Source organism: Cuculus canorus, chromosome Z (assembly GCF_017976375.1).
Source record: "Cuculus canorus isolate bCucCan1 chromosome Z, bCucCan1.pri, whole genome shotgun sequence".
Classification (NCBI taxonomy): Eukaryota; Metazoa; Chordata; class Aves; order Cuculiformes; family Cuculidae; genus Cuculus; species Cuculus canorus.
Genome location: NC_071441.1, coordinates 20,098,739 through 20,125,331, shown reverse-complemented (window position 1 = coordinate 20,125,331; position 26,593 = coordinate 20,098,739). Strand labels below are relative to the sequence as shown.

At 36.6% G+C, this 26,593-nt stretch overlaps 1 protein-coding gene across 20 annotated transcripts in view; it reads left to right on the top strand.

The window, feature by feature from the left end:
• PTPRD (protein tyrosine phosphatase receptor type D) overlaps positions 1 to 18,883 on the top strand; it is a 928,191-nt gene extending 909,308 nt beyond the window's left edge. For all 20 annotated transcript variants that reach the window (XM_054055286.1, XM_054055289.1, XM_054055284.1 and 17 more), the window contains 6 exons: positions 281 to 459; positions 1,675 to 1,801; positions 3,672 to 3,797; positions 8,203 to 8,357; positions 12,214 to 12,349; positions 16,013 to 18,883. In XM_054055286.1, coding sequence (XP_053911261.1) covers positions 281 to 459; positions 1,675 to 1,801; positions 3,672 to 3,797; positions 8,203 to 8,357; positions 12,214 to 12,349; positions 16,013 to 16,081 — 792 coding nt within the window. In that variant the 3' untranslated portion in view covers positions 16,082 to 18,883. The remainder of the gene's footprint in view (positions 1 to 280; positions 460 to 1,674; positions 1,802 to 3,671; positions 3,798 to 8,202; positions 8,358 to 12,213; positions 12,350 to 16,012) is intronic.
• The last annotated feature ends 7,710 nt before the right edge of the window (positions 18,884 to 26,593 follow it).

The window sequence follows — 26,593 nt, the reverse complement described above, 5'->3', positions numbered from 1 at the left end:
CTTGCTGTTCCTTTTTTTGTTTCAGTAGTTTGAAATGTGTGTTTGTGTAACAGTTTAATATTCAAATTTGTCCATGTGCATTTATGGAGCAGACATTAAACTTTCATACGGTGTTAAAAGAAGCTTTACAAATATTTAGGTAATACAGTAGAATATGGAAAATTAAGCATCTGACACTGGAATTATTCATTAGCAGATAATGAGCAGAGAGCATCAAATCTGATAGTGTAATTTGATTTTATTATACCTAACCTTAATTCTTTTAATTTATTTCCAACAGCGTCTTGCTAGTTCTAAAGCTCACACTTCAAGATTCATCAGTGCCAATCTTCCATGTAATAAATTCAAAAATCGCCTTGTCAATATTATGCCATATGAGTCTACAAGGGTAAGCCTACAGCCAATCCGAGGAGTAGAAGGCTCTGATTATATTAACGCCAGTTTCATTGATGGATACAGGTAATAATGTTGATGTGTTCTCATGTGGACTATTTTAAAGGTTCACAAAATTATTTCTCTATACTGAAAACAACAAAATTTAGTATTGAAATTTACTATTGTTTATTATCTGTGCGTGACACGTTTGGTTGGATGTTTTTTTAAATATCAATAAAACATTTGGATCTTCACCCATCCAATATAGGAAAATTCTGCAAATGACATACAGTCTTAAAACATTCTATTTTTACCTACCTTTAAACCTAGTACATTTTACGTGCTGGAAATTACTGAGATTTTAAGCACATTCGTGATTTAGAACCTCTATTTCTTCATGGCTATTCTACTTAATAAGATACAGAGATATAACAGACAAGAGATACACAGTCTGTATGAAGGTGATAACCTGTGATCTTGGAACACTCTTTAAGACCAGACCTAGCCACCAAAAGCATTTTGTACGTAAACAGATATGTAGCCCAACAGCATCTTCATGACAGCACAGAGCAATATAACCTCAGCTGACCTAAGCAGCTGATAGAGAAAGGCATGAAGTATAATTTTCCTAGTGCAGTTTGGGTGCATCTGAGTATCCAAACCCAAACAGATAATTTTCTGAGCCTCTGCTCAGAACTGGAAATAATATTCATCTCCATTGTCACCAAAGAGGTGTTTCTGTTCACTGAAAGAAGCAAGAACACGAACCGGTTATCATATATAAGACCTCATCCAGAAGCTTTTAACAGCTTAGTGGTAGCTTCCTCTAGCAAGATATTAATACCAGGAAGTGCCGTGCACTCCATTCCTGGGTCTTTCTCCTGCCTTCCTTTTGCTGGAGGCATCACTGTTGTGAAGTACTTCATAAAGAAAATACTTAATGCTGTAACTCCTAAACTTAATAGATTGTTAGACAGTTATTTCTACCAAATGAACCAGCACAACTAAGTGTTTCTTAAGTGCCTTTTACAGCACACAAAATTGAGCTATTAGAGTAGCATTAAATTTAAAATAATAATAAAGACATATACTATAATATTAATAGAGTAATTTCCCTCACAAATTTCTAAAAATAAAAAGCCATAGTTTGATTAAAAATCATAATAAAGTTTTAATGTGCTTATTGTTAATACTATATAACTTTTTCCTCTAAATAATGTTTACATATAAACAGAGAGCTTAGTTCAATTCACTTTTTTGACTAAAATATTTTTCTTAATTTACTCTTTTTCAATATAGACAACAAAAAGCTTACATAGCTACACAGGGTCCTTTAGCAGAAACAACTGAAGACTTCTGGAGAATGCTTTGGGAGCATAATTCTACAATTGTGGTCATGCTCACTAAGCTACGAGAAATGGGCAGAGTAAGTCATGCTGCTAACATTTCTGTACTAAAATGTTTGTTATAATTACTTTTTATTAAAATATTTTGTTCTTATGAGAATGTCTAAAGATAAAGCTGAGGATTTAGGTTCCTTCTTCTTTTGAAATATTGATGGAGTTTTTGAGGTGTAAGTTTTTCCAATCCTAGATGTATTGCAATTAGCTAGGTAGACATTAAATTTTGTCATGGGTCACACTGAGATTCAGCAACTGATGCATGTTGGTATTCTGAAGTATACCAGGAGAACATTGCTGTCTATTGAACAGCAATAATTTCTTATTTGGAAACCTCTCCGTTGTAGGATCTGTTTTTAACAATGTTAAAAGGAAGTGTGGTATTTTTTGAGATCTGAATGTCTTCTGTGTGTTCATAGTACTGAACTTTAGCACCCAGTTTACAATTCTAAACTCATACAAGTGCTTTTCTTGTGTAACAAAACAAAAGAGGTTGCTATCTAGACAGAATTACAATGAGATAAATCTAGTATGTGATACGTGAAATCTGAGTCAGGTGATGTATTTGGGGAGTAGGGATGGGTCAGTACTTGGCTAGTAGATGCATAAGTAGAACGTTGACTGTGACCGGGAGATATTTGTTGGAGACATACACAGTGATATTGAGTGCAACCTCAGCAAGTTTGCAATGACACCAAGCTGTGTGGCACAGTTGACATGCTGGAGGGAAGGGGTGCCATCCAGGGGGACCTGGACAGGCTTAAGAGGTGGGCCTATGCAAACCTCGTGAAGTTCAGCAAGGCCAAGTGCAAAGTCCTGCAGCTGGGTTGGGGCAATCCTGAGCGCAGATATAGACTGGGCAGAGAACAGATTGAGAGCATCCCTGAATAGAAGAACTTGGGGGTTTTGGTGGATGAGAATCTCAACATGAGCCCACAGTATGCCCTGGCTGCCCAGAAAGCCAAGCTTATCCTGGACTGAAGAGGTGTGGCCAGCAGGTTGAGGGAGGTGTTTCTCCCCCTCCACTCTTCTCTCATGAAACAGCACCTGGATTACAGCATTCGATTTTGAAGTCATCATTGCAGGAAGAACATGTGAGTCTAGAGGAGGGCTACAAAGATGACCAGAGGGCCATAGCACCTCCTGTATGAGCACAGGCTGAGAAAATTGGGCTTGTTTAGCCTAGAGAAAAGAAGACTCCAGGGAGACCTTATAGCAGCCTTCCAGTACTTACAGGAGGCCTACAGAAAAGCTGGAGAGGGGCTCTTTATCAGGGCATGTAGTAATAGGACAAAGGGTAATGGTTTTAAGCTGAACAGGGGTAGATTTAGATTAGATATTAAGAAGAAATTTTTTACTGTGTGGGTGATGAGGTGCTGGACCAGGTTCCCAGAGAAATCTTAGATGCCCCATCTCTGAAGGTGTTCAAGGTCAGGTTGGATGAGGCTTTGAGCAACCTGAAGGCATCTCTGCAATGTCAGACTTGTTGCAATTAGATGATCCAACCCAAACCATTCTATGATTCTATGATGATTCTATGACTTGCGTCAACAGGAAAGAAGAAAGAAAATTGAAGGTGGTCTCAACATTTAAATCCCATTCTGTACCGAAGATTAGGCTAGGGACAGTTCTTGTCACTGAAAAATAACAGACCCGTGCAGAAGTATAAATGAGTACAGATGTACAGTGACTATAGGGAAATGCTTTGTGATGCAGTATTGAAGGTGTGTCCTTATTTTAGATGTGGAACTTCACAGCAAGACCAACAGTTCATGTTCCTTTCATTAATGACATTTTCCATGAGTATTACAATTATCTGACTGAAAAAGTTTTTATACCAGCTTATGGTAGTGGACTTGAGTAACAGGAAATGTATTATATTTTGTTATTTTGTAGGAAAAATGCCACCAGTACTGGCCTGCAGAGCGCTCTGCCAGGTATCAGTATTTTGTAGTAGATCCAATGGCAGAGTACAATATGCCACAGTATATTCTGAGGGAATTCAAGGTTACCGATGCAAGGGTAAGTTAATGCAGTATTACACTAGTTCACATAAGTTTTTTTAAAAAGTCAATTGTTTTTCTTTTCCTCTTTTTTAAAAAAAGTTATCATTATTAGAAAAAACGTAGATGCGTACTTTCTACAAGCAATAAACAAAAAGCAGAAGTTGTTGTTATTAAAGAAATGGTATGTTTGTGTAAGAATAATTTACTTCACTCAGTTCTAACATCTGGGCAGCACAATTTGTAAAGTTCTGAATAACTGTTAGTGCCAAAATACATTAGAGAATTTGAGGACCATTTTCTCTTTTTTTTCCTCATTTCTCCCCTGATCAATCTCCCTGGCACAATGTTTGTCACTTACAGCTGTAAATGTGTAGCTTTACGTGACATTCTAGACTCAGAGAATACACAGAGATGTAAAAACTACAAAGCATTCATAAAATAGCATTTGTAAGAAAAGCTTGACAAGCTTTGCTCATTATAATTTGATCATTGGCAGTGCATATTTGCAGCATTTTAGTATGTCTTCAGAGTATAAATGTATAGCTTTGACCATCCTGATTTTCATACTGCATTTCTTATCTGAATTCCTCAGGCCAAAACTGAACACTAATACAGTTAAATATACATAAACTTTAAATATACATGGGGCATTTCTCAGACTTCTGATTTCTAGCACTTCAGTCTGCATGGCAGGAAAAATTACTGACAGCCTCTGTTTCTGTAAACACTGTGGAATTCTGTTTGTTCAAGCACGATGAATTGACCAGAAATAACAGGACTGATTACTCAAAGTTGCCAGCGAACATCAAAAATATTAGATTTCCTTATAGTTAGCCAAACTGCTGCTTTAATGTTAGCTTCAAGTAAAATTAGTTGCTACTGACAATTAACCAGACAGTATGGTCACTAAGCAAGTCATCATAGGAACATTTAATTTGGCAAGTAAGACTAGGGTGTGTGTCTTTGAAATGAAACTGTAGGCACTGGACCTGATTTTCGTTCTATTACAAATCTAGTAAGGCTCACGGGACTTGTAGCTTCTCTAATCTATTTGTGCTTAACAAAAGTGGAGAGGAACAGGCTCCTAGCATCAGTCTTTAACCACACTTGTAAACATAGACAGTCAAAGGCAATTTCACTACAACTGTCCTCATAATTTTCATAGATTATCTACTCAATATCTATTCCATCTCAAGCTGGAAGAATTTTTATTTGACATTGTTCACCAAGCTCAGATCACAAACTAACTATAATAACAAAAAGCCACAGTGAAGTGTATACAAATATTATATATTTAAAAAAGCTAGGATGTTTATGAAAGTCTATCTAGTTATATCTAGCAAACCAGTGAAAAGCCTGAAAGGGTCTAATAAATTTATTGGACCTCATATTAATACACCTCTTCTTTAAAGTGCCAAGCATACTTGCACCCTGGCAGTCCTGTGTGCCATATGACCATCACAGGTCATAGCTTCTCAAATTTTAATGATCTCTTTACTTTTACAGTCCAAATTTTGTTAAACACACTGACAAGCTTCCTAAACTTTTGAGATGTGGTGGGAAACTATTATTCCTTCCAAATTTACTGAAAATGGTAGACACTACTTACCAAACTGTACTTTATAGTTTTCCTGTAGCTAGGCTTTCATCGCTGTTACACACAGTAATTGAGCCCATCTAACTGGATTGCTGTATTCAAAGAAGAGTAAATGCCGCAGCGACTGTAACCAGCCTCTCTCCCTCTTTTATCTCCAAACCCATCTGTAATGTTAAAATTCCACCCATGATCTGGCAGAGCAGAGCTGGCCAATTATTCCCCAGGGACATGAAAAGAAGCCCATTAATGACTTATGTGCGTGTCAGCAGCAAGTGTCTAGGAAGGAACTCCCCACTATTTCTGAAACTGAGCTGTGGATTATTGTAAGGTGAAATTGACCTCTGTAACTGTTTCAGTCCTGCTTCTGATTGGCTTATGCTCACTTCCTCTGTAAACTCCAGAGGTCAATATGTTGAGGCAGTTTCATTTAAGGCTAAATTCTTAGTGATGGCTGTTAGAAAGTATTATAAATTCTACAGCCTCATCAAAAGACAATTGAATATCCCATGTGAGGAGCAAGAAGAAATCCAAATGGTCGGCCAGTCAATAGGATGATAGATTAAAATCCTTTTGCTCCATGTGGGGATCTGAAAGTTTGTATTTTGATAAGCAACTGTCAGAATATTTGAAAGATTTTAATAAAATGTGGCATTTGTATTTGGACTGCTATTGGCAAGCATCTCATTAAAAGAAAGCAGAACTGTTTATAATGTCAGTAGCAGAGGGAACTGTGTAAGAAATTGAAGATCAGTTCACATCACAATTTAATGCTAGTCTAACAGGCTAACTAACTTTGTTACTGTTCTAATTAAATAGCATTAAATAACAGAAGTTACTGCCATTAAAACTTAATCAGAGCTGTTTTCACAGACTTGCACTGGATTATTGAATTATTACAAGCATAAAATATACAACTACAGTTGATTCAGACATAGTAAAAAAAAAAAAAAAGTGTTTACTACCAAATTTCTTTTGCACATAGAAAATTGTGTTGTTTCCAGTGACAGCCTAGACTTAAGTAAAGTAACATCTTTCTTTTATTTTCTACTCCTAAAAAGTTACTCTTGTTCTAGAGTAATTTCTGTCAGGGCCAGAAATCGCTGAAGGGCTTTTGTCTTAATCAACGTGTTGCAAATGAATCAGACTTAAGGTTTCTTTCTTTACTTTGAGGAATGGGAGGTTATTTGCGGGAGGGGGAATCAACCTATTGTTTTCTCTTCTTGATTAATTAATGTCATGTGCCTAAGGCTGTCTGAAGAGTGAAATTTCATTTTGTCTTCTTGGAGGAAATTGAGATCACAGAGACCATTATGAGAGAAGTCTGTATTAACAAAATGTCATTTTGGTAGGAAATATTTAGTTCTTTGTGTTGATGACCGCAAGGAGTAAAAATAGGTAAATGTTTTCAAACAGATATTTTTTTAAGTGGGCAAAAATGTTCCACAGAAGAAGACTACTAAATTGTCACAGTGGTCTACTAGGAATATAAGAGTAGTAAGTCAAAGAAACCTGTGTGTGTGTCCTCTCATGGACCAGCAGCTGATACACCTATTTTTTGTTTTCCTTACTCATTTGAGACATGGGAGGCAAAACCCGACAGTACTAGAGGAAGCATAAAAACAAATTATTGGGTTTTCCTCTGGTCATTTTTAAAATCATTTCTATTTTATTTAAAGGTCTGTAGTAGTTGAGTGGTTGGGGGGGTGGGGGGCGAGAGAGGATTGTTCTTGCCTTCAGCATAAGTTGTTGTTTTTTGAGGGGATCTTCTATAAACATTTCAAGTAGAAGACCATTTAGGAGGCATAGTGCGTGGGTGCATAGGAAACAAGATGTTCAGAGGCACTAATTCACATCAGTAGCTTATATACCTATGCTTTTATGCCCATGCTTGTAAATATTTCAACTGTGCAGGCTGACAGTATCAAAATCATCAAGAATGGTGTTTGAAAATTCATTAGAAATTTATTTCATCCATTTGTATTGTATTTTTTCTGTTTATATGTCCTGAGTACTAACATATTAAATGGGCATACAGCAGAAGGTAGCATTTAATACCTCCAGTGGCTTAATTATAAAAATAACCACACTGCAGTATTCTTCAGTTTTAAACAATCCTGTTAATTTTCCTAACCAAAGGAACTGAACAGCTTCAGCCAATTTGTTTTGTGAGAGGAAGTCCTTCTTTCCTATTTTTGACTGAGTCCTACCTGTTAGTGAATGAAATAGTGGTGACTGAAGGGAAGTTTGTTTTTGTAAACATCTGTCTTCTATTGACTCATATTTTTCCAGGCAAATGTCCATCTCATAGAAAGCACTGTAGTATGAAAGATATCTTCTACAAAGAAGGCAATAATTAAGCAAGTCTTATCAGTGAAGATATCCCTGCCATGCAGCAGATTAGCATATCTACGAAATGGAGAATCAGATTGGATGGCCTTATTCTATCTGTTCTATATTAAAAGAAATTTGCAATCCACAGGATTCAAAATGTAACTTACCAAAAAAAAAAATCTTACAACCTGCTGTGATTATATCTTTAGCCTAAGACACACTTTTTACACAGGCAAAATGTCAGAAAACTCTCCTATCAAGTGCAGAAGACAATCTATACAATGCTGTTAATGCAATGGTACTTCTGGGCCAGCATGTCCAAAAGCACTGGCCAGTGCTCCCAATTGAAAGAGTCTCCATAAATGTGATCTTAGCTATTCCCCTCTTCTTGTCAATGTCCTCGTTTTGTGATTGTCTTTCTGATTGTTGGCTGACTGACTTCCAGCCACTTGAATGTACTTGTGGGATACATTATTTGTGTCTTTTGTTAAAGGATGGCCAGTCCCGAACAGTGAGGCAGTTCCAGTTCACTGACTGGCCAGAACAAGGAGTGCCAAAGTCTGGAGAAGGATTTATTGACTTCATAGGCCAAGTGCATAAAACAAAAGAGCAGTTTGGTCAGGATGGACCAATTTCTGTTCATTGCAGGTAAGTAAACAAAGCCTCAAAACAACTCATATGCAGATATATTTTTTTCTAAAGTTGATTGCTGACTGCAGTGGGGATGTATATGTAAACGGAATTTCATAGGTGGAGTATCAGAAAATGTAAGCAAATGCGAGATCTAAAAAGGAATATGTAAAATATGTTCCTTTACAAAATGGGAACTGTTCTGTGATATCACATTTGGACAGAAAAGATTCTTCTGAAATACGTGGAAGCACATGATTTTTTCTTACTTAAAACTGTCTCTAATGCAGGGCAAAAGTAATCTGGTCAATGCTACACACGGAATGTGGGAGAAAAAGTCTTATCACAGGCTGCTATATCTGATTTTTTTTCCCCACTGGTGATTAAAAGTGAGGCTGTTACATTGTTTGGGATTATTAGCTGTAAACAAACTAGTCACATCTCAGTGGCACATAAGTAGCAGTCAAGATGAGAGAAATAAAAATGGTAGCTATCTCAAGAAAGCAAATGGAATAGAAAGCAGTGTTTAAAAACTTTACCCGTAAAATATCATTGAGATTTGGATTGGTGAGTTCTAACCAGAAGGTAATGCCTATTTTTTGATGTAATGACTTCCCTCAGTAGCTTTACAATTTCTATTCAGATGAAAACAGCTTGCAGAGTTTGTAGGAATAATCCAGGGTGGACTTCTTTAATATTCCTGCTTTTTTAATTTATTTTCTCTACTTTATTCTAGAGTCTATAGCAGATGGGCAAAAATAATATCTTTACCTTTTATTTAATAAATTGCTTTCTATAAATTCCATTAGGATTTTAGATACTCATTTTTTTGCAGCATTAGATTATTTTTGTGGGATGAAATGTTATTATTTATGTAACAGAGATGCAAAATACTGATACAGGTTCCAAGACCTTCCTGCAAGCCAAATACTGCCCTGATAGTAGCATGAAGGCAAAATTAATAGGTTTACTAGAGCATATGAATGCACAGAGTGACAGAGATTCTTGTCCTTCCAAAGTCAGGAGCAACCAGAAGTGGTTAAAATACCAGTGTGTTTTCACAGAGTTCCTTGTGCTCACCTAGGCTAAAAGACAAATAAAATAAATGTATTTGGCTATTTGAATCCTACTTTTTTTTGTGAGCCTAGCATTTTTTATGACCTGCTAAGGATAAAAGCATTGCAAAGCAGCATTTGAGATTCATGTGGAAAGGGAAAATGAAGGACAATCATGATAAGAGCAAGCCTTATTCTTCCTGACATTAATGAGTTTCGAGAGCAGAGGAGTAATAAGCAATATTTATGCCTTTATGCAGACATGCATAAGAAAGCAAAGTGATGTTATTTTTCTAAGTTCCCTGTACCTTACAAGCTTGTCCACTTGTGACTGCAGTTAAATGCTGCTTGCAGTAGGTTATGCATCCCTTCCAAATGAGTGTGATCTTTCGTGCTGAAATTATGGAGATTTCTGCAACTGACTTTGAAAAAAACAAAGTCAAATTCAGTATAATTCATCATGGTTTGGCCTTTAAAGGTCTTATTGTCATTATAATGATAGTTCAGAGACTGGTAATGCTAATCAACATTAACAATGTTAGTCAACTCATATGAAAAGGAAATGTCCCTAGCAATTTAGTAAGTTTATTTGTTTCTTTCAGGAAGTACAAGATCCTGGGTACCTGCACTTTCCTGGGTTTAGTGGAATTACTGTAATACTGCCTCTGCTTTGTGCAATGATGGTTCTTTAAGGATTTCTCCTGAACAGAGAAATTTTTCAAATTACAGCTCCCCTAGTGTCACTTCCCTGTGGTTTTCTTCCCACTCTGTGTTTTTCACAGGTTTGCTTTCTCTGTTACACAGCTTACCTTGTGACCTACGATTTTAAAATGTTCTCTTTCCCTGGCATTTTTACAAATAGATCACTATGTTACAATTTAAAAATTTCTAACCTCATCAGGCAGTTAATTAAAAGACAGTTAAAAGAGCAAAGGACTATTCACCTTGGAGAAAAAATTTCACTTCAACCATTTTTATGTATTTATAATTTTGTTATTCCAGCTTTTAGCTGGAAAGTAAGGAAGACACCCTTACGCAGCAGTCATTTAACAGGTATTTTTAACACCAAACTCACCTTTGTTACAAAAACAACAGTACTTCCTTATGACTCATTAAAGCACCCTGACTTTGGTTTCCAACTGTTTAAACTTTGGTGAGTCATACTACATCATGAAGTAGTGCCTTCACCATTTACTAAATTCAGAATTGTTTAAAACCTATGCCACATTGCTTCATTAAGTGTTGTAGCAGAACTTAGTTTGTGTTTTAGCTTGCAATGAAAGAAACCAGCTGGTCATTAAAATGCTGCTAATACCCACGTGGACTTCAGAAATCCTTAGCATCTTCTAATAAGAATTGACATGATGATAAATTATGCAGCCACTTTCAAGGGAACAGGGTCAGTCTCCTGCAGACTTTACCAAAATAGTAGACTTGATGGCTAGTTGGGATTTACAAACACTGAAATCTTTTCATATTAGTCTGTCTTCCTCATTAAGTCCCTTCTCCAGATACTTTTTTTGTTTCTCAGGAACACAAGAAAACTAATTGATTTCCTCCTTTTGCTGAATTGGAGAGTTCTGAGTAGTTTCTTTAAAATAGTAAAGATTTGAGTAATATATGAGGCTAGAAGTCCTCATACATATTTAGAAAATCATAGGTTCTTTGTTGGATATCTTTAAATGCTAAACCAAATCACATATATTTAATAGGGGTAGAAGTGCACTGATTTAGACCTAACACTAAAATGCTATCATACAATTTGGATGCTGGAGTTTTGCAGCAGGCTTGTGAATTCACTGGATCTCTGTCATAGTCCATATCCATGTTCAGAGTTCTTAAGTCTTTCTGTGCTGTTCATGTTCTTCACTCTCCTGCCTGGTGAATATATGTCATAAATCTTCATCTTCCTAAGCCTGTCTGACTGGAGAAACCCCTGGGAAATGATTAGCGTCAACAGTGAGGTGATCAGGTGCTTAATTCCCGTACATAAATGTTCAGACTTAGAAAATCTTTTTTTCTATGTAGTAACCAGTCTCTTTGTCCAAGAGTCACCCTCATAGTAGGTGATCTTTTAATTGTTGTACCTGATAAATATTATCTCTATTGAATACAGGAATTTCTATTACTTCTTGGGAGCTTTAGCTAATAACAGAAACCCAAGATAGAACAGAGAGCAAACAAACCGTATATTCAAAGGATTCATTTCAGATTAATTTAGACAGACATGGGATACATATGTCAGTATTCAAAAGCTAAGTATCCAAACTGCTGGACTTGAATAAAAGCTGTGTCTTAAGATTTTTGTGTATCCATTATTTAAATTTTAATGTGTGTGAACAATTTCAATATTAATTGAAAATCCACTGACTAATGCGAAGTAGAAGGTAAACTAACACAGTGAAGTTGTGCAAAACAGGGCACATACATGAATAAGTTAAAGTAAAGCAAGCAGTAAAATATATTTTGGCATCTTTTACTTTTGTAATTTCCAGCATAGGTCAATGGCAGCAAATGTTCTCATTTTCCCCCACCATGCACTGATTACTGTGTATCTGGATGAAAAAAACACAAGTCATTTTGCAATGAAGACTGGAGAGTCAGGGAGTACTTAGCTGCATGTGAAGTTTGCTTGGGAGCAATTATATTGCCAAATGTGATGTGGTAGTTTGCTGTGGAATTTTGCTTAGTGAGCCTTTCCCCATATAGAAATCTGTACACATATGGTGTGTTGTGACTACAGATCATTTGTTAGCCAACTCTTTCAGCATTAACTGTCGATGAATATTTCTTTCTTTTTTCTTCTTTTATTGCAACAGTGCGGGTGTTGGAAGGACTGGAGTATTCATAACCCTGAGCATTGTGTTAGAAAGAATGAGATATGAAGGTGTTGTGGATATCTTCCAGACAGTCAAAATGTTAAGGACGCAGCGGCCAGCCATGGTACAGACAGAGGTGAGGAAAACAGTATCCATATACAATGGTGATGGAAAAGAAGGGGTATATCCACAGCCAAAACATGCACAAATAGAGAACATATGAAATGTGTTTACATTTATGTCTTAAATCATACAGTGACTGTATGACTACAGTGTAAAATCTGCCATAAAGGTATTGCAAGGACTGTTTCCTAGTACAGCAGTAGATACTTCAGACTGGGGAAGAAAATAATCATTTCAGTAGTGGATCCTAAATTATGGTAGTTGAGGAAAACCATTTTCCAAGAAACAATTACCTATTTTTATTTGAACCTTTGTTTCCTGGCAGAAATGAGTGGTAATAAGGAAGGAGGTAAACTGTTTCTTCAGGTGCATCAACTGTTTTTTTTGTTCTGGAAGCAAAGTGTTGTTTGTGGCTTCAGACTGCCACTATATTATTTTCATTGTTTTCTTGACATTGTGTCACCAAGCAAGCGGCTGTTTGGCCTGAAAGTCATAATGGTAAATTCAGCATCAGGAAAACTGTAGTATAAATAATTTCTGTGCTGGCAAGGAAAGGGATAAGCAGTATCAGCTGATTTCCTGGGCCTGGATGCTTGGAACTGTGTCATGTCATAAATAATACTTAAACATCTTCAGCTATGCTGAATTTCTACTTAAATTTCTGAACAGGAGACTTGAACTACACCAGAGCCAATGGATTAAGAGAACCAAGCAAAAGGGCAAGAGAAGGGAAACATTTTCGGTCATACATTTATTGAGTGTAATTTGATTGACACTGGCCCTTAAATTGCAGTCTGTGAGATTTAAAACAGTTCCCCAAAGTCTGCCATTTTCCACAAAAAAACCCAAACTTGTTCAATAAAAGCTAGGTAGCCGTATTTTTAAGAAGACAAAAAAAACCTTACATGAAAAATAAAGATACTTATTTTTCATCTTGTCAGTTAGTCAAGTAAATGCTGTGACCAAACCGGAGAGTTAATTCAATTACTTTTCTATTACCATCATTCTTCTGGATAAGAAAAATTAAAAATAACTGCTTTCTGTCATTTTGGTTCCAAGAAATAACTGCAGTATATAGAAGAACTACTTCTTGGAGCTTACCTGACAAATACAGAGTTCAGCTATGCAATATATTCTCCTGTCTCCTGCTTTGACTTATTTCTTTTTGCTCCTCTTCATCCCTCTGCTGAAATTGAAGTATTGTGTACTCATTTCTTTCAGGATTCTGTGGGAAACATATCTCTCATTCAGTAGCATGAACTGCCAAGAAATCTAATCCTTATTTAACAAAGCACTTGAATTCCATGTGGACCACACATACACTTAAAATTTAGTCATATTGTCTAATGCATTCTCCCACTGTTCCAACAGGAAGCAGAAAAGAACTATTAGTGATCACACTACTGCATTGGAACAAATACCTGATGAATTTCCTGGTCTCCAAAAGAATTTTAACTTAACAAGTATAACCCATGTGGTTATAGACCTATTAGATAAATAAGCAGAAGTTCTAGATATTTTGGATGGCTTCCAGAAGCAATTTCTTCTTCTCTATTTATACCCTGAGGGAGAGTTACAAACGACTATATAGATGTGCCATTATAGTATAACTGCACAATATTACAGAAGTGTGCAAAACGTCTTCTACATGAGGGTGAGAATAACATGAAATACCAAATGCTGGATTCACCAGGTGTATAATCTCTTACCGTACTGAACTTTTCTCTGCTTCTAAGTGTGGGTTGAAGTACAGTCTGTTTCATATTAATAAGGTGCTTTAGCTGTGTATTTCTTTCTTAGTCCCTTTTCTTGCCACAGGCTAAGATATCTTCACATCTTCATCAAAGCCTGTATTACTGAAAGGTTGGGACTCACTTTGCTTCCTTAACATGATTTTTCACTTGCTGTTTTCCTTACAGCATTCCATGTTAAGGTTGTGATGGATTTTGTCACTTAGAATGTTGTTGTCATGGAAGGTCATGGAGCAAGTGATCTTGAGTGCTATCATACAGCACATGCAAGATAACCAGGTGATCAGGCCCAGTCAACATGGGTTCATGAAGGGCATGTCTTGCCAAACTAACCTGATCACCTTCTATGACAAAGTGACCTGCCTATTGGATGAGGGAAAGGCTGTAAATGTAGTCTTCTTGGACTTCAGTAAAGCCTATGACACAATTTCTCACAGCATCCTGCTTAGGAAACTGTCAGTCTCTGGCCTGGATGGGCGCACACTCTCCTGGGTTGAAAACTGGTTGGATGACCGGGGCCAAAGAGTTGTGGTAAATGGAGTTAACTCCAGCTGCAGGCCGGTCACAAGTGGTGTCCCCCATGGCTCAGTGCTAGGTCCGGCCCTGTTCAATATCTTTATCGATGACCAGGATGAAGGCATTGAATATACCCTTACTAAGTTTGTGGATGACACTAAGCTGGGAGGAAGTGTTGGTATGCTGGAGGGTAGGGAGGCTCTTCAAAGGGATCTGAACAGGCTGGACCAATGGGCTGAGACCAATGGCATGAGGTTTAACAAGGCCAACAAGGTCCTGCACTGGGGCACAACAAGCCTGTGCAGTGCTACAGACTAGAGGAAGAGTGGCTGGAAAGCTGCACAGAGGAGAAGGACCTGGGGGTGTTGATTGGCAGCTGACTGAACATGAGCCAGCAGTGTGCCCAGGTGGCCAAGAAGGCCAATGGCATCTTGGCTTGTATCAGAAACGGTGTGACCAGCAGGTCCAGGGAGGTGATTCTCCCTCTGTACTCGGCACTGGTGAGACTGCACCTCGAATACTCTGTTCGGTTTTGGGCCCCTCGCTGCAAGAAGAATGTTGAGGGTCTGGAGCGTGTCCAGAGAAGAGCAACGAAGCTGGTGAAGGAGCTGGAAAACAGGTCTTATAAGGAGCAGCTGGGGGAACTGGGGTTGTTTAGCCTGGAGAAGAGGAGGCTGAGGAAAGGCCTTATTGCTCTCTACAACTACCTAAAAGGAGGTTGTGGAGAGGTGGGTGCTGGCCTCTTCTCCCAAGTGACAGCGGACAGGACAAGGGGCAATGGCCTCATGCTCTGCCAGGGGAGGTTCAGTCTGGATATCAGGAAAAAAAATTTCGCAGAAAGGGTCATTGGGCACTGGCAGAGGCTGCCCAGGGAGGTGGTTGAGTCACCATCCCTGGAGATATTTAAAAGATGGGTAGGTGAGGTGTTCAGGGGCATGATTTAGTGGCAGATAGGAATGGTTGGACTCGATGACCCAAGAGGTCTTTTCCAACCTGGTGATTCTATGATCCTATGATTCTGTGTTGTATTTGCTATTGAGTTAATTGTGTATTTTGCTGTTTATTTTCAAGTACAGTGGAGAAAAGTGTTTAAGTATGCTCCCATATAAAGAAATGCTGATATTATGTTAATCTAGAATAAGAAATGGTCAGTATATAGTCTGTACATAAGAAGAAGTTTCATTGTGTGGAAAATGTTATTCATTAAATAAGTATCTTGTCTTCATATATTGTAACTCAGACTGGTTTTCTGTTGATGTCAGCTAGAGAATATCACAGAACTGCAGATGCCTCTGTGGTGTATTTGTCTGCTGCCACAAAATATTCACTCTTGGTTGAAAGAAAATTTCTAGAAGCTAATCAACAAGCTGGCTTTTTCATGTTTTTGTTTTCTACCTTTCTTTCTCCAGGATCAATACCAGTTCTGCTATCGAGCCGCATTGGAATATCTGGGCAGCTTTGATCACTATGCAACATAAAAACCCATCATGGATTTTTATTGCAGGCCCTTTAAGATCCAGAGAGCCGCTTCTGAGCCATACAATGTGCTTTAGAAGTACTTCTTAACTCTTAGCTAAGGAGCAATTATTGGGGATATACAAAACAAAACAAAACAAAACAAACAAACAAACAAACAGACAGACAGACAGATAGACAGACAGACATATGGGGATATATAAAACAAAAACAACAGAAAATATACCCTATTCCATGTGGACCAAGAATTCACAGTTTAATAACCTAACCATAAGAAAGGAATCCTGACCACTGAGGCGTCTGAAGGATCTCATTTACAGATACCTCAAGGGTTCGACATTGGTTGAAGTTAAAGGGAAGAGGAAATTAATCAGAAAGATGACCGTCTTGTTCAGGATTGCATGCTTTTGCAAAGAGGAATTTTGAGAGAACAGCAGCTCAGTGCAAGATGTTTGTTAAAAGATTGGGTCCTGGCTTCTCAAACAAAGCAGACTCTTTTACTTCAACATCACCCCTTCCCGTCATACTGCTCTTCGTAACACTTTAGGGAAAATGTGGGAATGTTTAAAAAGGAAGTCATTGATTTAGTTTTTTAGTATTGTAAAGATACTGCTGACCTGTGCTTCATTTTTAACTGTGTAAACTTTTTCCTTTTATAACAAGACTTTATCATTCAATCAAGTGTATTAATGAAAAGGTTGCATAACTGTTAATCTTTTTGTTTAAAAACTGTAGATTTTTTTTAAGGTGTAGAGCTGTTATCTGTAATATTGTGCTGTAGAAATGTTAAATAATTTGAAAATTTGCACATTTTTGTGCAGTCCTATATTTATCTACAGTACCACAGTCTTGTTAGATACTACTTCTACAGTTCTGCTTGTTTTATTTTTTCTTTAAGAAAATATTCATTGTAATCAGTTAAATGAAAATGGGACTTTTTGGTTTCTTTTGGAATCAACAGGGAGGCGCAAAGTATAAAGATGCTGCTAACACACACACACACATGCACACAGATGCACATGCCCACTCACACCCTCTCTCTTTCTATATATGTAAGTATATGTATGTCTTATTGTCTACCCTTATCGAACTCTCTGTATAGTTACAGAGATACAGATAGGTAGATACTCTCACACATAAACATAACAGTTCTTTCATACCTGGATTTATCAAAGCATCAAGAAAGTTTTTCAGCATACTTCAATTATATCAAAATAGTAATTGATCATATCTGTGTTTCCAAGGTCCATAAACTTCTGCTTCAAAGGGAAGTGAGGAATGCACATCATTGATATTTAAACATCATCTCTATCCCAAGTAATCTTTCTGTCCACATTGCCACTTGAACACATACACAGATGCACACACACATATGCACACACGCACACAAAGTATGTGATTTAGGCTTCCAGTGAAGTTCAATATTTGTAACACTATAGTGCAATAAGAAATCATATTATTACATGTAGGAAGTGTGCATGTGGGAAAGGTCAGTGCATATCCCTTTAGGAGGGGAGAATGTTGTAATATACTAGGTATTAAGATGTTTTAAAATTGTATTCAATAGTATACTGTCTATAGTGCGTGCTATATAATTTGCATTTATCGTACATAACAGGGCAAAGCCAAACACACATTGCTCTGTGAAATCAAATGTTTTGTGGCATACAGCATTGTTTGGGGATGCTGGGTTTTATTTTAATTTTACATTTAGAGTGCCTTATATTTGATGCCTATTTTGAATAGCATTTATTTAAGTTAGCCTTCAATTGTATTTAGTTTAGTTGTTCATATCTCTGTTGTTCTTTTCGAACATTTTAATACATGTATCAGACAATTTTGAATAGTATGCATTTCCAGTTTCTAATCAAGTATGGATGGTAATAAATGATAACCCAAAACACGTAGGTAGTCAAGGACCTTTATCTTTCCATATTTCTGATAACAGTTCAGCCCAAAAATTCTCGTTGGCTTTTCAAACCCATTGTGTCAAAGATTATAGTGTTATCATTGCAGAGATGTAGCAGTACACTAGCAGTAGGTGACAGTAGCAGTGCTCATGCATCTTTTTTTTTTTTTTTTTTTTTTTCATTTTGGGCCAAGTCCTGTTCATTCATTTGTGTCAACAGACTGCTAAAGTCAAACTATTCCTTTCAGTGGGAGGGTTCATGTAAGGCTAGCAAGACTGAGCCCACAGGATGTGTTTGAGAATGACACCAGGTTTTCTTCCAGGGAACAAAGAAAATTCTGTGAACAGCACAAAGTACTTCTTGAGACTCTTAATAGGATGCTATTTACATTGACTCTGTTTTCTATCATGACTTCTGCCATTGTCAGTATCAAAGGAATTCTTTCTTTGGGGTTTCAAGTAGGAGTATTGGTATGGTTTATCAATGTGACCTCACCTTTTTTCCTTTTTCCACTTTTCCCACTAATAGCAGAAAGAAAAGTAAGAAAGACCAAACTCTAGCAAGCATTGTATTTCAGCACTTTTGTAAAGCGGGGGTAGGGGCCGGGGAGGGGGGGAGGGAGGAGGACAAGCACAAAAAAAAAAATATCAAAACAAAAATATAAATATATATACAGAATAGAAGTACTAGAGAAGGCTACCTCAGAATGCGATTCTGTAACTTACATCTAAACTAGAGAAGAATGTGTACTGTGTTTCTTTTTCTTCTTCTATCTTGATTTGTATTTTAAAGTTATTACTGTACTACCAGCTTTTATGGTGTAGTCATGTTCTTCAAATCAAATGTAGGGATCAGAAAAACGTAATGAAAAAAAAGCATAATTTTGCAAACATAGATTAGGAAAGATTATTGCATGCCGGGTCTGTAAAAGGACTAGGGCATTCTTCCTGGCAGACTGTCTTGCAAGCTCCAGAGAAAATGAGGGAACAACAACAAAGAGCCAATTTGTGAGGAAAACTGTTTCACAACTAAATATTCCTTTTATTTTTTTATGTTTCTGAAGATAACTCTTTGCATCATTGATGTGCATTCCACTTTCTGTATTCTTATATACAGTCATTCTACAGTTAATTTATATTGTAAGCATCTTTGTCTGCATACATCATACATTTCTAAGCTTAAAATTGGTTTAGTCAGCATAACTAGTACGGTGCTATTATTTACGTTTATATATGTAGTTATGTCTAATTTTGTAATTAGTTGCAATGTGGGGGAAACTCCACAAAATATATAAAAATTATTTATAAAAAAGCTTAATTTAGCTCTTTTTCTAAAAATAATTGAGTGATTATAGAGTGGAGAGGACAGCTAGGGGAACAAGTGACCCTCTAGGGAGATTTGCACTTTCTATATATACCTTTGTACTATGCACTGCCCTATTGATTCTACATCCAATAATGTTATAAGTTAAACCCATCTGTAAGAAACTGCTTATAAAAATCCACTCGTGTATTTGAATGACACAGAACATGTAAAAAGGAAAAAAAAGTTTGCAATTACTTGAAAAAATGCAACTGCTTTTTTTCCTTTTATTCTTTCTTATTTTTCTTTCTTACACTTTTTGTTATTTTCTTTTTTTTTTTTCATTTCTTCTTTTTTCTTTTTACTTTTGATGCCCTGATACTCCACAGATATCAGAAGGCTACAGGTCTCATCATAACCATCCGTTATGTGGCTTTGCCATTCAAGCTTGGAGTGTCTTTACAAAGATAATAAAAAATTGTGTTCTTTGCTCTTGTTTTGGATGCCTAGACTGAAAAATTAAAAAAAAAACCTTGTAAAATGGCTTGTTAAAAAAGATACAATTACCTCTAATTAGTAGTACGCATAAATGTTTTACAGAATGAAAGGCGTGCTTTTTATTTTCTTACTTCGTTACATTGGTGGCGAAAGAAAGTCTGTATGAAAATCAGTTCTTTGCTGACACAAGTTCCATTTGTTACAAATGAATTCTAATAAAATGTCAGTGTTATGCAGCCCTGGTCTTCTTTCTTAAGCAGCACTTTTTAAATCAAAGCTTGTTTTGTCCCTCTTGGTGATAAAGGAGTTTAATTGGAGCTACAAAGCAGTCATTAATCTTCCTAACTAGCAGCTGGACAGTGGAAAATGCATTCTTATGTTAGCAAATATATATCATCTTCTGCAGGAAATTTTGAGCCAGCATCAGCAAACTCTTTGGCATAAATTCTCATAGCTTCATGTAATTGAATATAATTGAAATTACCACACGTTACATGCCTCAAGAGTTCCCATTTGTGCTTTAAAAATATATCATTGCACTAAGGAAACAGATTTAGGTCCATTCTTATGGGCAATCCAAAAAGGACGGTATATCAACTTACTTGGAGTGAATTGTGACATTTTCAGTCCTGCAGTTTTGGCAAGTTCTGGAGTAAATCCAAAAGTCACTGGTCAGAATTCAATTACTGAAATTGTGGCAAGCAGTCATGACAGATTTTTGACTCATTTCTGCTCTGCAGTGCATGTGCAGTGAGTGCAAATGTAGGTCAGTGAAGCTGCCATCCAAATACTGTGCAAGTGTTTTGAAACACTTTGAAAAAGTTTTAGAGGAACTTGCCAAGTGTATGAGGCGAGATACAAGGGGCATTATATGGCAATCTAGTCAAGGAAAACAGAAGAGTCTTGCTCTGTTTACTTGTTCTGAAAAAGACAGGATTCTGTCTCCAAGATTACTTTGTTAGTAAGAGAGCAGTCTGTTAGTAATTAGTATTAAGTACATGTTAATAAAGAATTCTCTGTGCTGGAAGGATGTGCGAAGACATTAACATTAGACAGATTTCTAAGAACTTGTATTGTTCTTAACCTAATTTCCACATTAAGGTGGTGATAACAGTGTAAATGTGAAGCCTCAGTGTTCTTAAAGTCTTATTTATGTTTTTCCACTGACTTCTGTGGAGTTTACAATTACTGCTTTGCAGGCTGCCTTTGGCTTGAATCTGTTTTGCATAGTCTGTGCAAAGTGGTTTAAAGCTGTTTTATGTAAGGGTTTCTTTAACTATCTGAGTGGCTTTAGATGGTGCCCTTTAATGTCAGCATTGACTTCTCTGGATTTTCCTGTTCTGTGCATCTAGCATGGGCCAAAATAAAGTGTGAAAATTAATACCGACAAAAAAAGATTTGGCTATGTATGGGTTAATACGTTTTAAGTTCATGGGTTTTAACAAAACTACTAATACATGCGTCCTTCACGCAGAAAAAAAGTATTTTTATGTCCAATACTTTGAGATCATTAAAGAAGTGCTATCGAGATGTGAAATTAACATATCTCAAAGCAAAACAATAACTACTACAGACTTTTGAACACAGTAACATTTACATCTTTTCAATATTATGCAAACGGTTGGACCAAATTCTCAGATTCCCAGAATCTCTGGTGTTCTTTCACTCTGGTATCTCTCAAAATGAAACATTTGGTACTGAGTCCAAAGGAAGAGAGGATTTCCATCCGTGGTTTGTATATTTTTTCCCAACGTCTACTTCTCCCAGTCTATGTCAGCATAGGACAAAAGTGAGCTACTGGTAAAGGTATAAGCAAATGATTGAAAAAGTATTGATAAGCAATATATCAAAAGAAATTGGTCTCTAATCAGAATGTCCAGAACAAATCAGTACCCTGCGAGACCTAAAGAACAGTATAGCCATCATTGGTCAAGACCGCGACAGAAAATGTTCATGGAAGTTGCAAGTCCTTTTTGTTTCAGATGTGAACATGAGCCTTTTTTCTTTTTCCTGAATTCTATGAAGTAGTCTTGCATTTTCAAACCTTGAAATTTAAAATCTTCAGACAATCAAACTTCAAGAATATCACTGGATCAAATTGGCAAAGATGTCCGCAAAAGTTACCAAATGGTATCGGTATTACTTGCACTGTCAAAGAATATCTTTAAAGCGGTTTCAGAAGTATGAAACAGGGTTACTTTTTTCATTTTGTCACTGTGCGTGGGGAAATGAAACACAAGGGGGTATGAGGCTCCATACCTGTGGCAAAATTTTATTTTAAGACCTGTGGCAATTTTTTGTTTTATTTTATTTTGGGTTTGGGTTCTTTTATTATATTTTGTTTCTTTATTTTATTTTGGTTTATAATTTGTATTTATATTTTGTTTGGAGTAAAAAATAATGCTATGCTACTGACTGCAACCATTTCAAAATGTATTTAATTAAGGCAACTGAAGGATTTGAGAAATGTAGTTTTGCTGATATTCAAGGGAATTTTGTCTCTACTCTGCCCCGTGTTTTAAACACGCTAGTTGTGTCCTCTAATGAAGGGTATCATAGTAAAATATATAATACCTTTCCATCACTATAGCAATGAGTTGAGATGGAAGAAATCATCTGCCAGCTAGCTTTCAGAGGAACACAGAATGATAACCTGCAAATGAGACATTGTAGTGAATAGAGATCATTTTGCATCTAGACTATAAATAGGATGCTTTTGAACCCAAAATGCATGCAGCTTGCTTCTGTCAGCAGAAGTCTTTATTATTGTATCAGGGACAAGCAAACGACCTTTCTTTGCCAATAAAAGCAGTTCATTACATATTCAACAGCCTTATTGGATCTAGAATGTGAAGTTTTAAAGTTGAAATGTCTGGAAATGCCTTTCCTTCCCTCATACATTAAAAAAAAATAGAAAATGAAAAGAGAGAGACAGGAAAAGTAGATATTATTTGAAAATACATGAAGATCAAACTTCTGGTCTTCAAAAACCCAGTTTGCTCTTGAAATCTGCTAGGGTCTAAAGGTACTAAAGGGACTATGTTGTGGTAAGCACTATACAGACACGCAACAAGTTCTGATCCATACAGCAAGGGAAAACAAAGCATCATCTAAAGGCTAGGTAACATTTCCAAGTTCATGGGGCAAATATGTGTCATCACTGACTGAATACAAACCCACCTGGGTAGCACTACCACAGAGCATATCATTCAGATGCCATGGTAATTCAAACTAGTCACACCAAAATCTGCAAAATCAGTGACTAACATTCAGTAACCAGTTGAACATAGATGTGGAAAAGGAGCCATCTTTCACTAACAACAGTAAAATCACTTCTGTTCCATGCACATAAAATATTTACCGAATTCATATAACATCCTTTCACTATTCCACACTTTCAAAGAATATTTTGTAAACATTTCAGACACTCATGCGGTCTGTTTGAACTCCTTTTGTTCTAGTTTCTTTGTAAAAGTTTGCTATTCCATTTCATCAAATGCTTATGCTTCGTCTTTCGTTGTTTTCTTCAGAGCTTAGTTACTGATAGGTTTAGGGCACCATGCAGAATATTGGAATAACAGAGTAAGACCCAAACCTACGTACTTAGCCAAGATGCAGCAATATATTCGCCTACAAAATAACTCTTAACCATAGTAGAATGTGGCTGCAGAATAGATCTTGTGTAATGAGTAGGCAACAAAGCAGCCTTTCAGCAAACTGAAGGAGAGCTCTGTTTTGGATAAAGAAGAGATTAAAAGGGGGTTCAATATAAGCATGGGAAATAACATAATATTGCAAAGTTATTTTGGGGTGGCTTGCGTTTGGGTGTTTGTGGCTTGGGGCCTTTTAGTGTAAAAGGCAACATATGTTTTTGTCGAAAATCAGTACCAAAAAGGAGGGTTTGTTTTTAGTGGAATAGTTTTGCCTGGGATGGAGTTTATTTTTTTCACAGCAGCTCTTACAATGCTGTGTTTCAAATCTGTGACCCAAGAAGTGCTGATAACACACCAGCATTGAACAGTACTTATATGTTGTAAAGGGCCTTTCTGTTTCTCTCTCTGACCCATGAACAAGTAGACTAGGGGCACACATGAATCTGGAAAGGGACATAGCTGACTGCAGCTGACCAAAGTGGTATCCTGTACGGTATTCGTCTTTCCAAGTTACCATTATGTGTAATGCCCTGCTTTTCTGGAAAGGACTAAACAACTACCTGCTGATGTGAAACAGTGAATAAATTCCTTTTTTCGCTTTGTGTGTGCATGCAGCTTCCAATTTACCTATTAATTTGTCTTTATCTCAACCACTTTTCTCACCCTTCTGATCCTTTCCTTCATCCCACTAGGGTGTGGAATGAGCAAATGGCTGTGTAGAGCTCAGCCACTAGCTGGAGTTAATATTTGGTTATTGATTTTTATTGTCAGTTGATACTTCCAAGGCTGACAATGACCAGGTGTTGTCACCGATGCTCCTGGGGAGCCAATTGCAGAGAAGGTTTTTCTGCTCACTATGAGGAGCAGGAGGAAGAATACAATAGTCAAGCTGACAAGTTACAAAGTGGGAAATGGAATGTTACTGCCTAGAAACTGTAGACAAGGTGTGAGGCATAAACAGTGCAGCAAATACATAAAGACTATCAATATTCATTAACTAAAAGTCAATTTCTACAAATTCTGTAGGAAAAGTACAAGTCAGCAAACAAACATCACAAAAGAAGCCATTGGCACTTCAATTAAAACCTCGCTCTTACAGATGTTGCTGACATCAAAGCACCATGAGTACTGATCTGTCTGGCTTATAGAAGAAGTTATCCAGAGTTTAAGATCCTACAAAAAAGCAAAAGAGCTACCATCCTTCCTGCATGCTTATCTTTAGGTCAAATGTGTGTAGAAATACATTTAGGTTAAGAGAATTAATTTTTCAAGTATTTTTCTTAGTAAGTTTAAAATTATAAATACTTATTTCTTAAATACCAGATATAAATGAATTATCTTGAAGTAAATAAAATTCTGACTTCAATATAAAAGATGGTTTTGTCTCTTTTTATTTATGGGGTTTCACCTAAGTGCTATCAAAGAAATAATATACCTAACAAAACATATTTGGTAAATATCTGATTAGTAATTTTTTAAAGAATATATGAAAAAATCCCGTGTAGATTCATTATTTCTGAATCATGTAGTACAGGTGCTCTTTAAAAGCAATGAAAAATGAGCACAGGTGCACTGTGCATGGACAAGACTTTTCCTTCCTAAAAATTAAGAGTACCCAAACTGAAATCATGGAGTTTGACTGGAATTAGTAACATGGTTAATTTATTCCCTAGTGTTTGTGTTGCATTAATATTTCTTGCCAATGTCTTCTGAGGACCCAGCTGGCCATACTTCTTCACCTGATTACAAAATTGATAGCTTTAAACAAGTAATGAATAGTTTGTATGATTCTGTTAATTTGATAATCGCTACGAGTGAATTCTGAAAGGGCTAAAAGGCTAATTACAAGCTGAGAGTTGCATTCCTTTACATGCATATGGTCTGTTCTTCAAACAAGATATTGCAGAAGTTAGATCTGCTTTTGCATTTCAGGATGTTGGAAGTGTTTTATCAAATCAAATGTTAAAAGTTCAGTCACATCATGAGGAAACTTGTGCTCGTAAGTAAATATGCTCATAGAAACATCATAATGTTTAATTACATATTTGAATTTGGTTTATTGGATTTTGGTTTGTTTGTTTCTTTATTTTTTTCCAAAAAGAGAGAGATGTATGAATGAAATAAACTCTCTCGGTAGCATCTACTTTAGATAGTTGTTGACATTATTCTAATATGGTTCATATTTTGACTTTGCTTCTCTTTTAACAGCTGTAAAAGAGAGATTAATATCAATGTGTTTTCACTATTTTGACAGAAATCTCCTTTGGCAAGAATTTTACTTGCCTATAAGTGCATGCCTACCTTGACCACTATAAAATAGCATAAAATTATTATTTCATGGGATGCCAGAGAATCAAACTATAAAAATTTAGGTCAGACAAATCCTTTAAAAAATGGAAGAGCAGTGAAACTTAATGTACGCAAAAACTTTGCAAACAGGAGTTTCTCCTTCTCTCTTTCCATCAATGTAACACATTATTAAAACTATTCTTGAGCCAAGTTATTTTATGAAAGTGAGGAGGCAAGAAGCATCATTAACAAAAAACCCACACGAAACGGTCTGGGGAAGGAAAGAAAAGATAGTGACATCGTTTCAGCCTGGCACTAGTTAATTAGCAGCTTTCAGCATATGGAATGAAAGCGAAGTGAGCAGGAACCTTCGAACAAGATAATTTGGTGGCTTTGTTGCAAAACTTTACATGAAGCATTTTCAAAAAGTTGATGAGGTCTTTGTTGTTTGACTTGCACGAACATGCAATGAAACACGTAACTTCCTCCAAGAGGCATGAAACTCCCTTCAAATTCAAAAGGGCAAAAGATGTAACATGGGTGTTATAACATTTCCCATGAAAGAGAAGCTGAATTCTTTCTGATCCTATATGTGGTATACAGGTGAATCATGTTAGGGTTTCCTTGAATCACGAGTTGAAGAGGCTATTTCCAGACCAAAAATCTGACCTAAAGAATCATGTGCAGAGCTGGAGAGTCTTATAAACACAAGGCTTCACTCATTACAGAATTTTGACATGTTTCTCAGCCTCTTGCAGGTTGTATATTTGGACCTCACTGTCCATATTGGCTCTTTCTCTAATAGTCCTTAAAGAGTCTGAAACATTATTCATACATTGTCCCTAAAAATTGTGCAGTATCG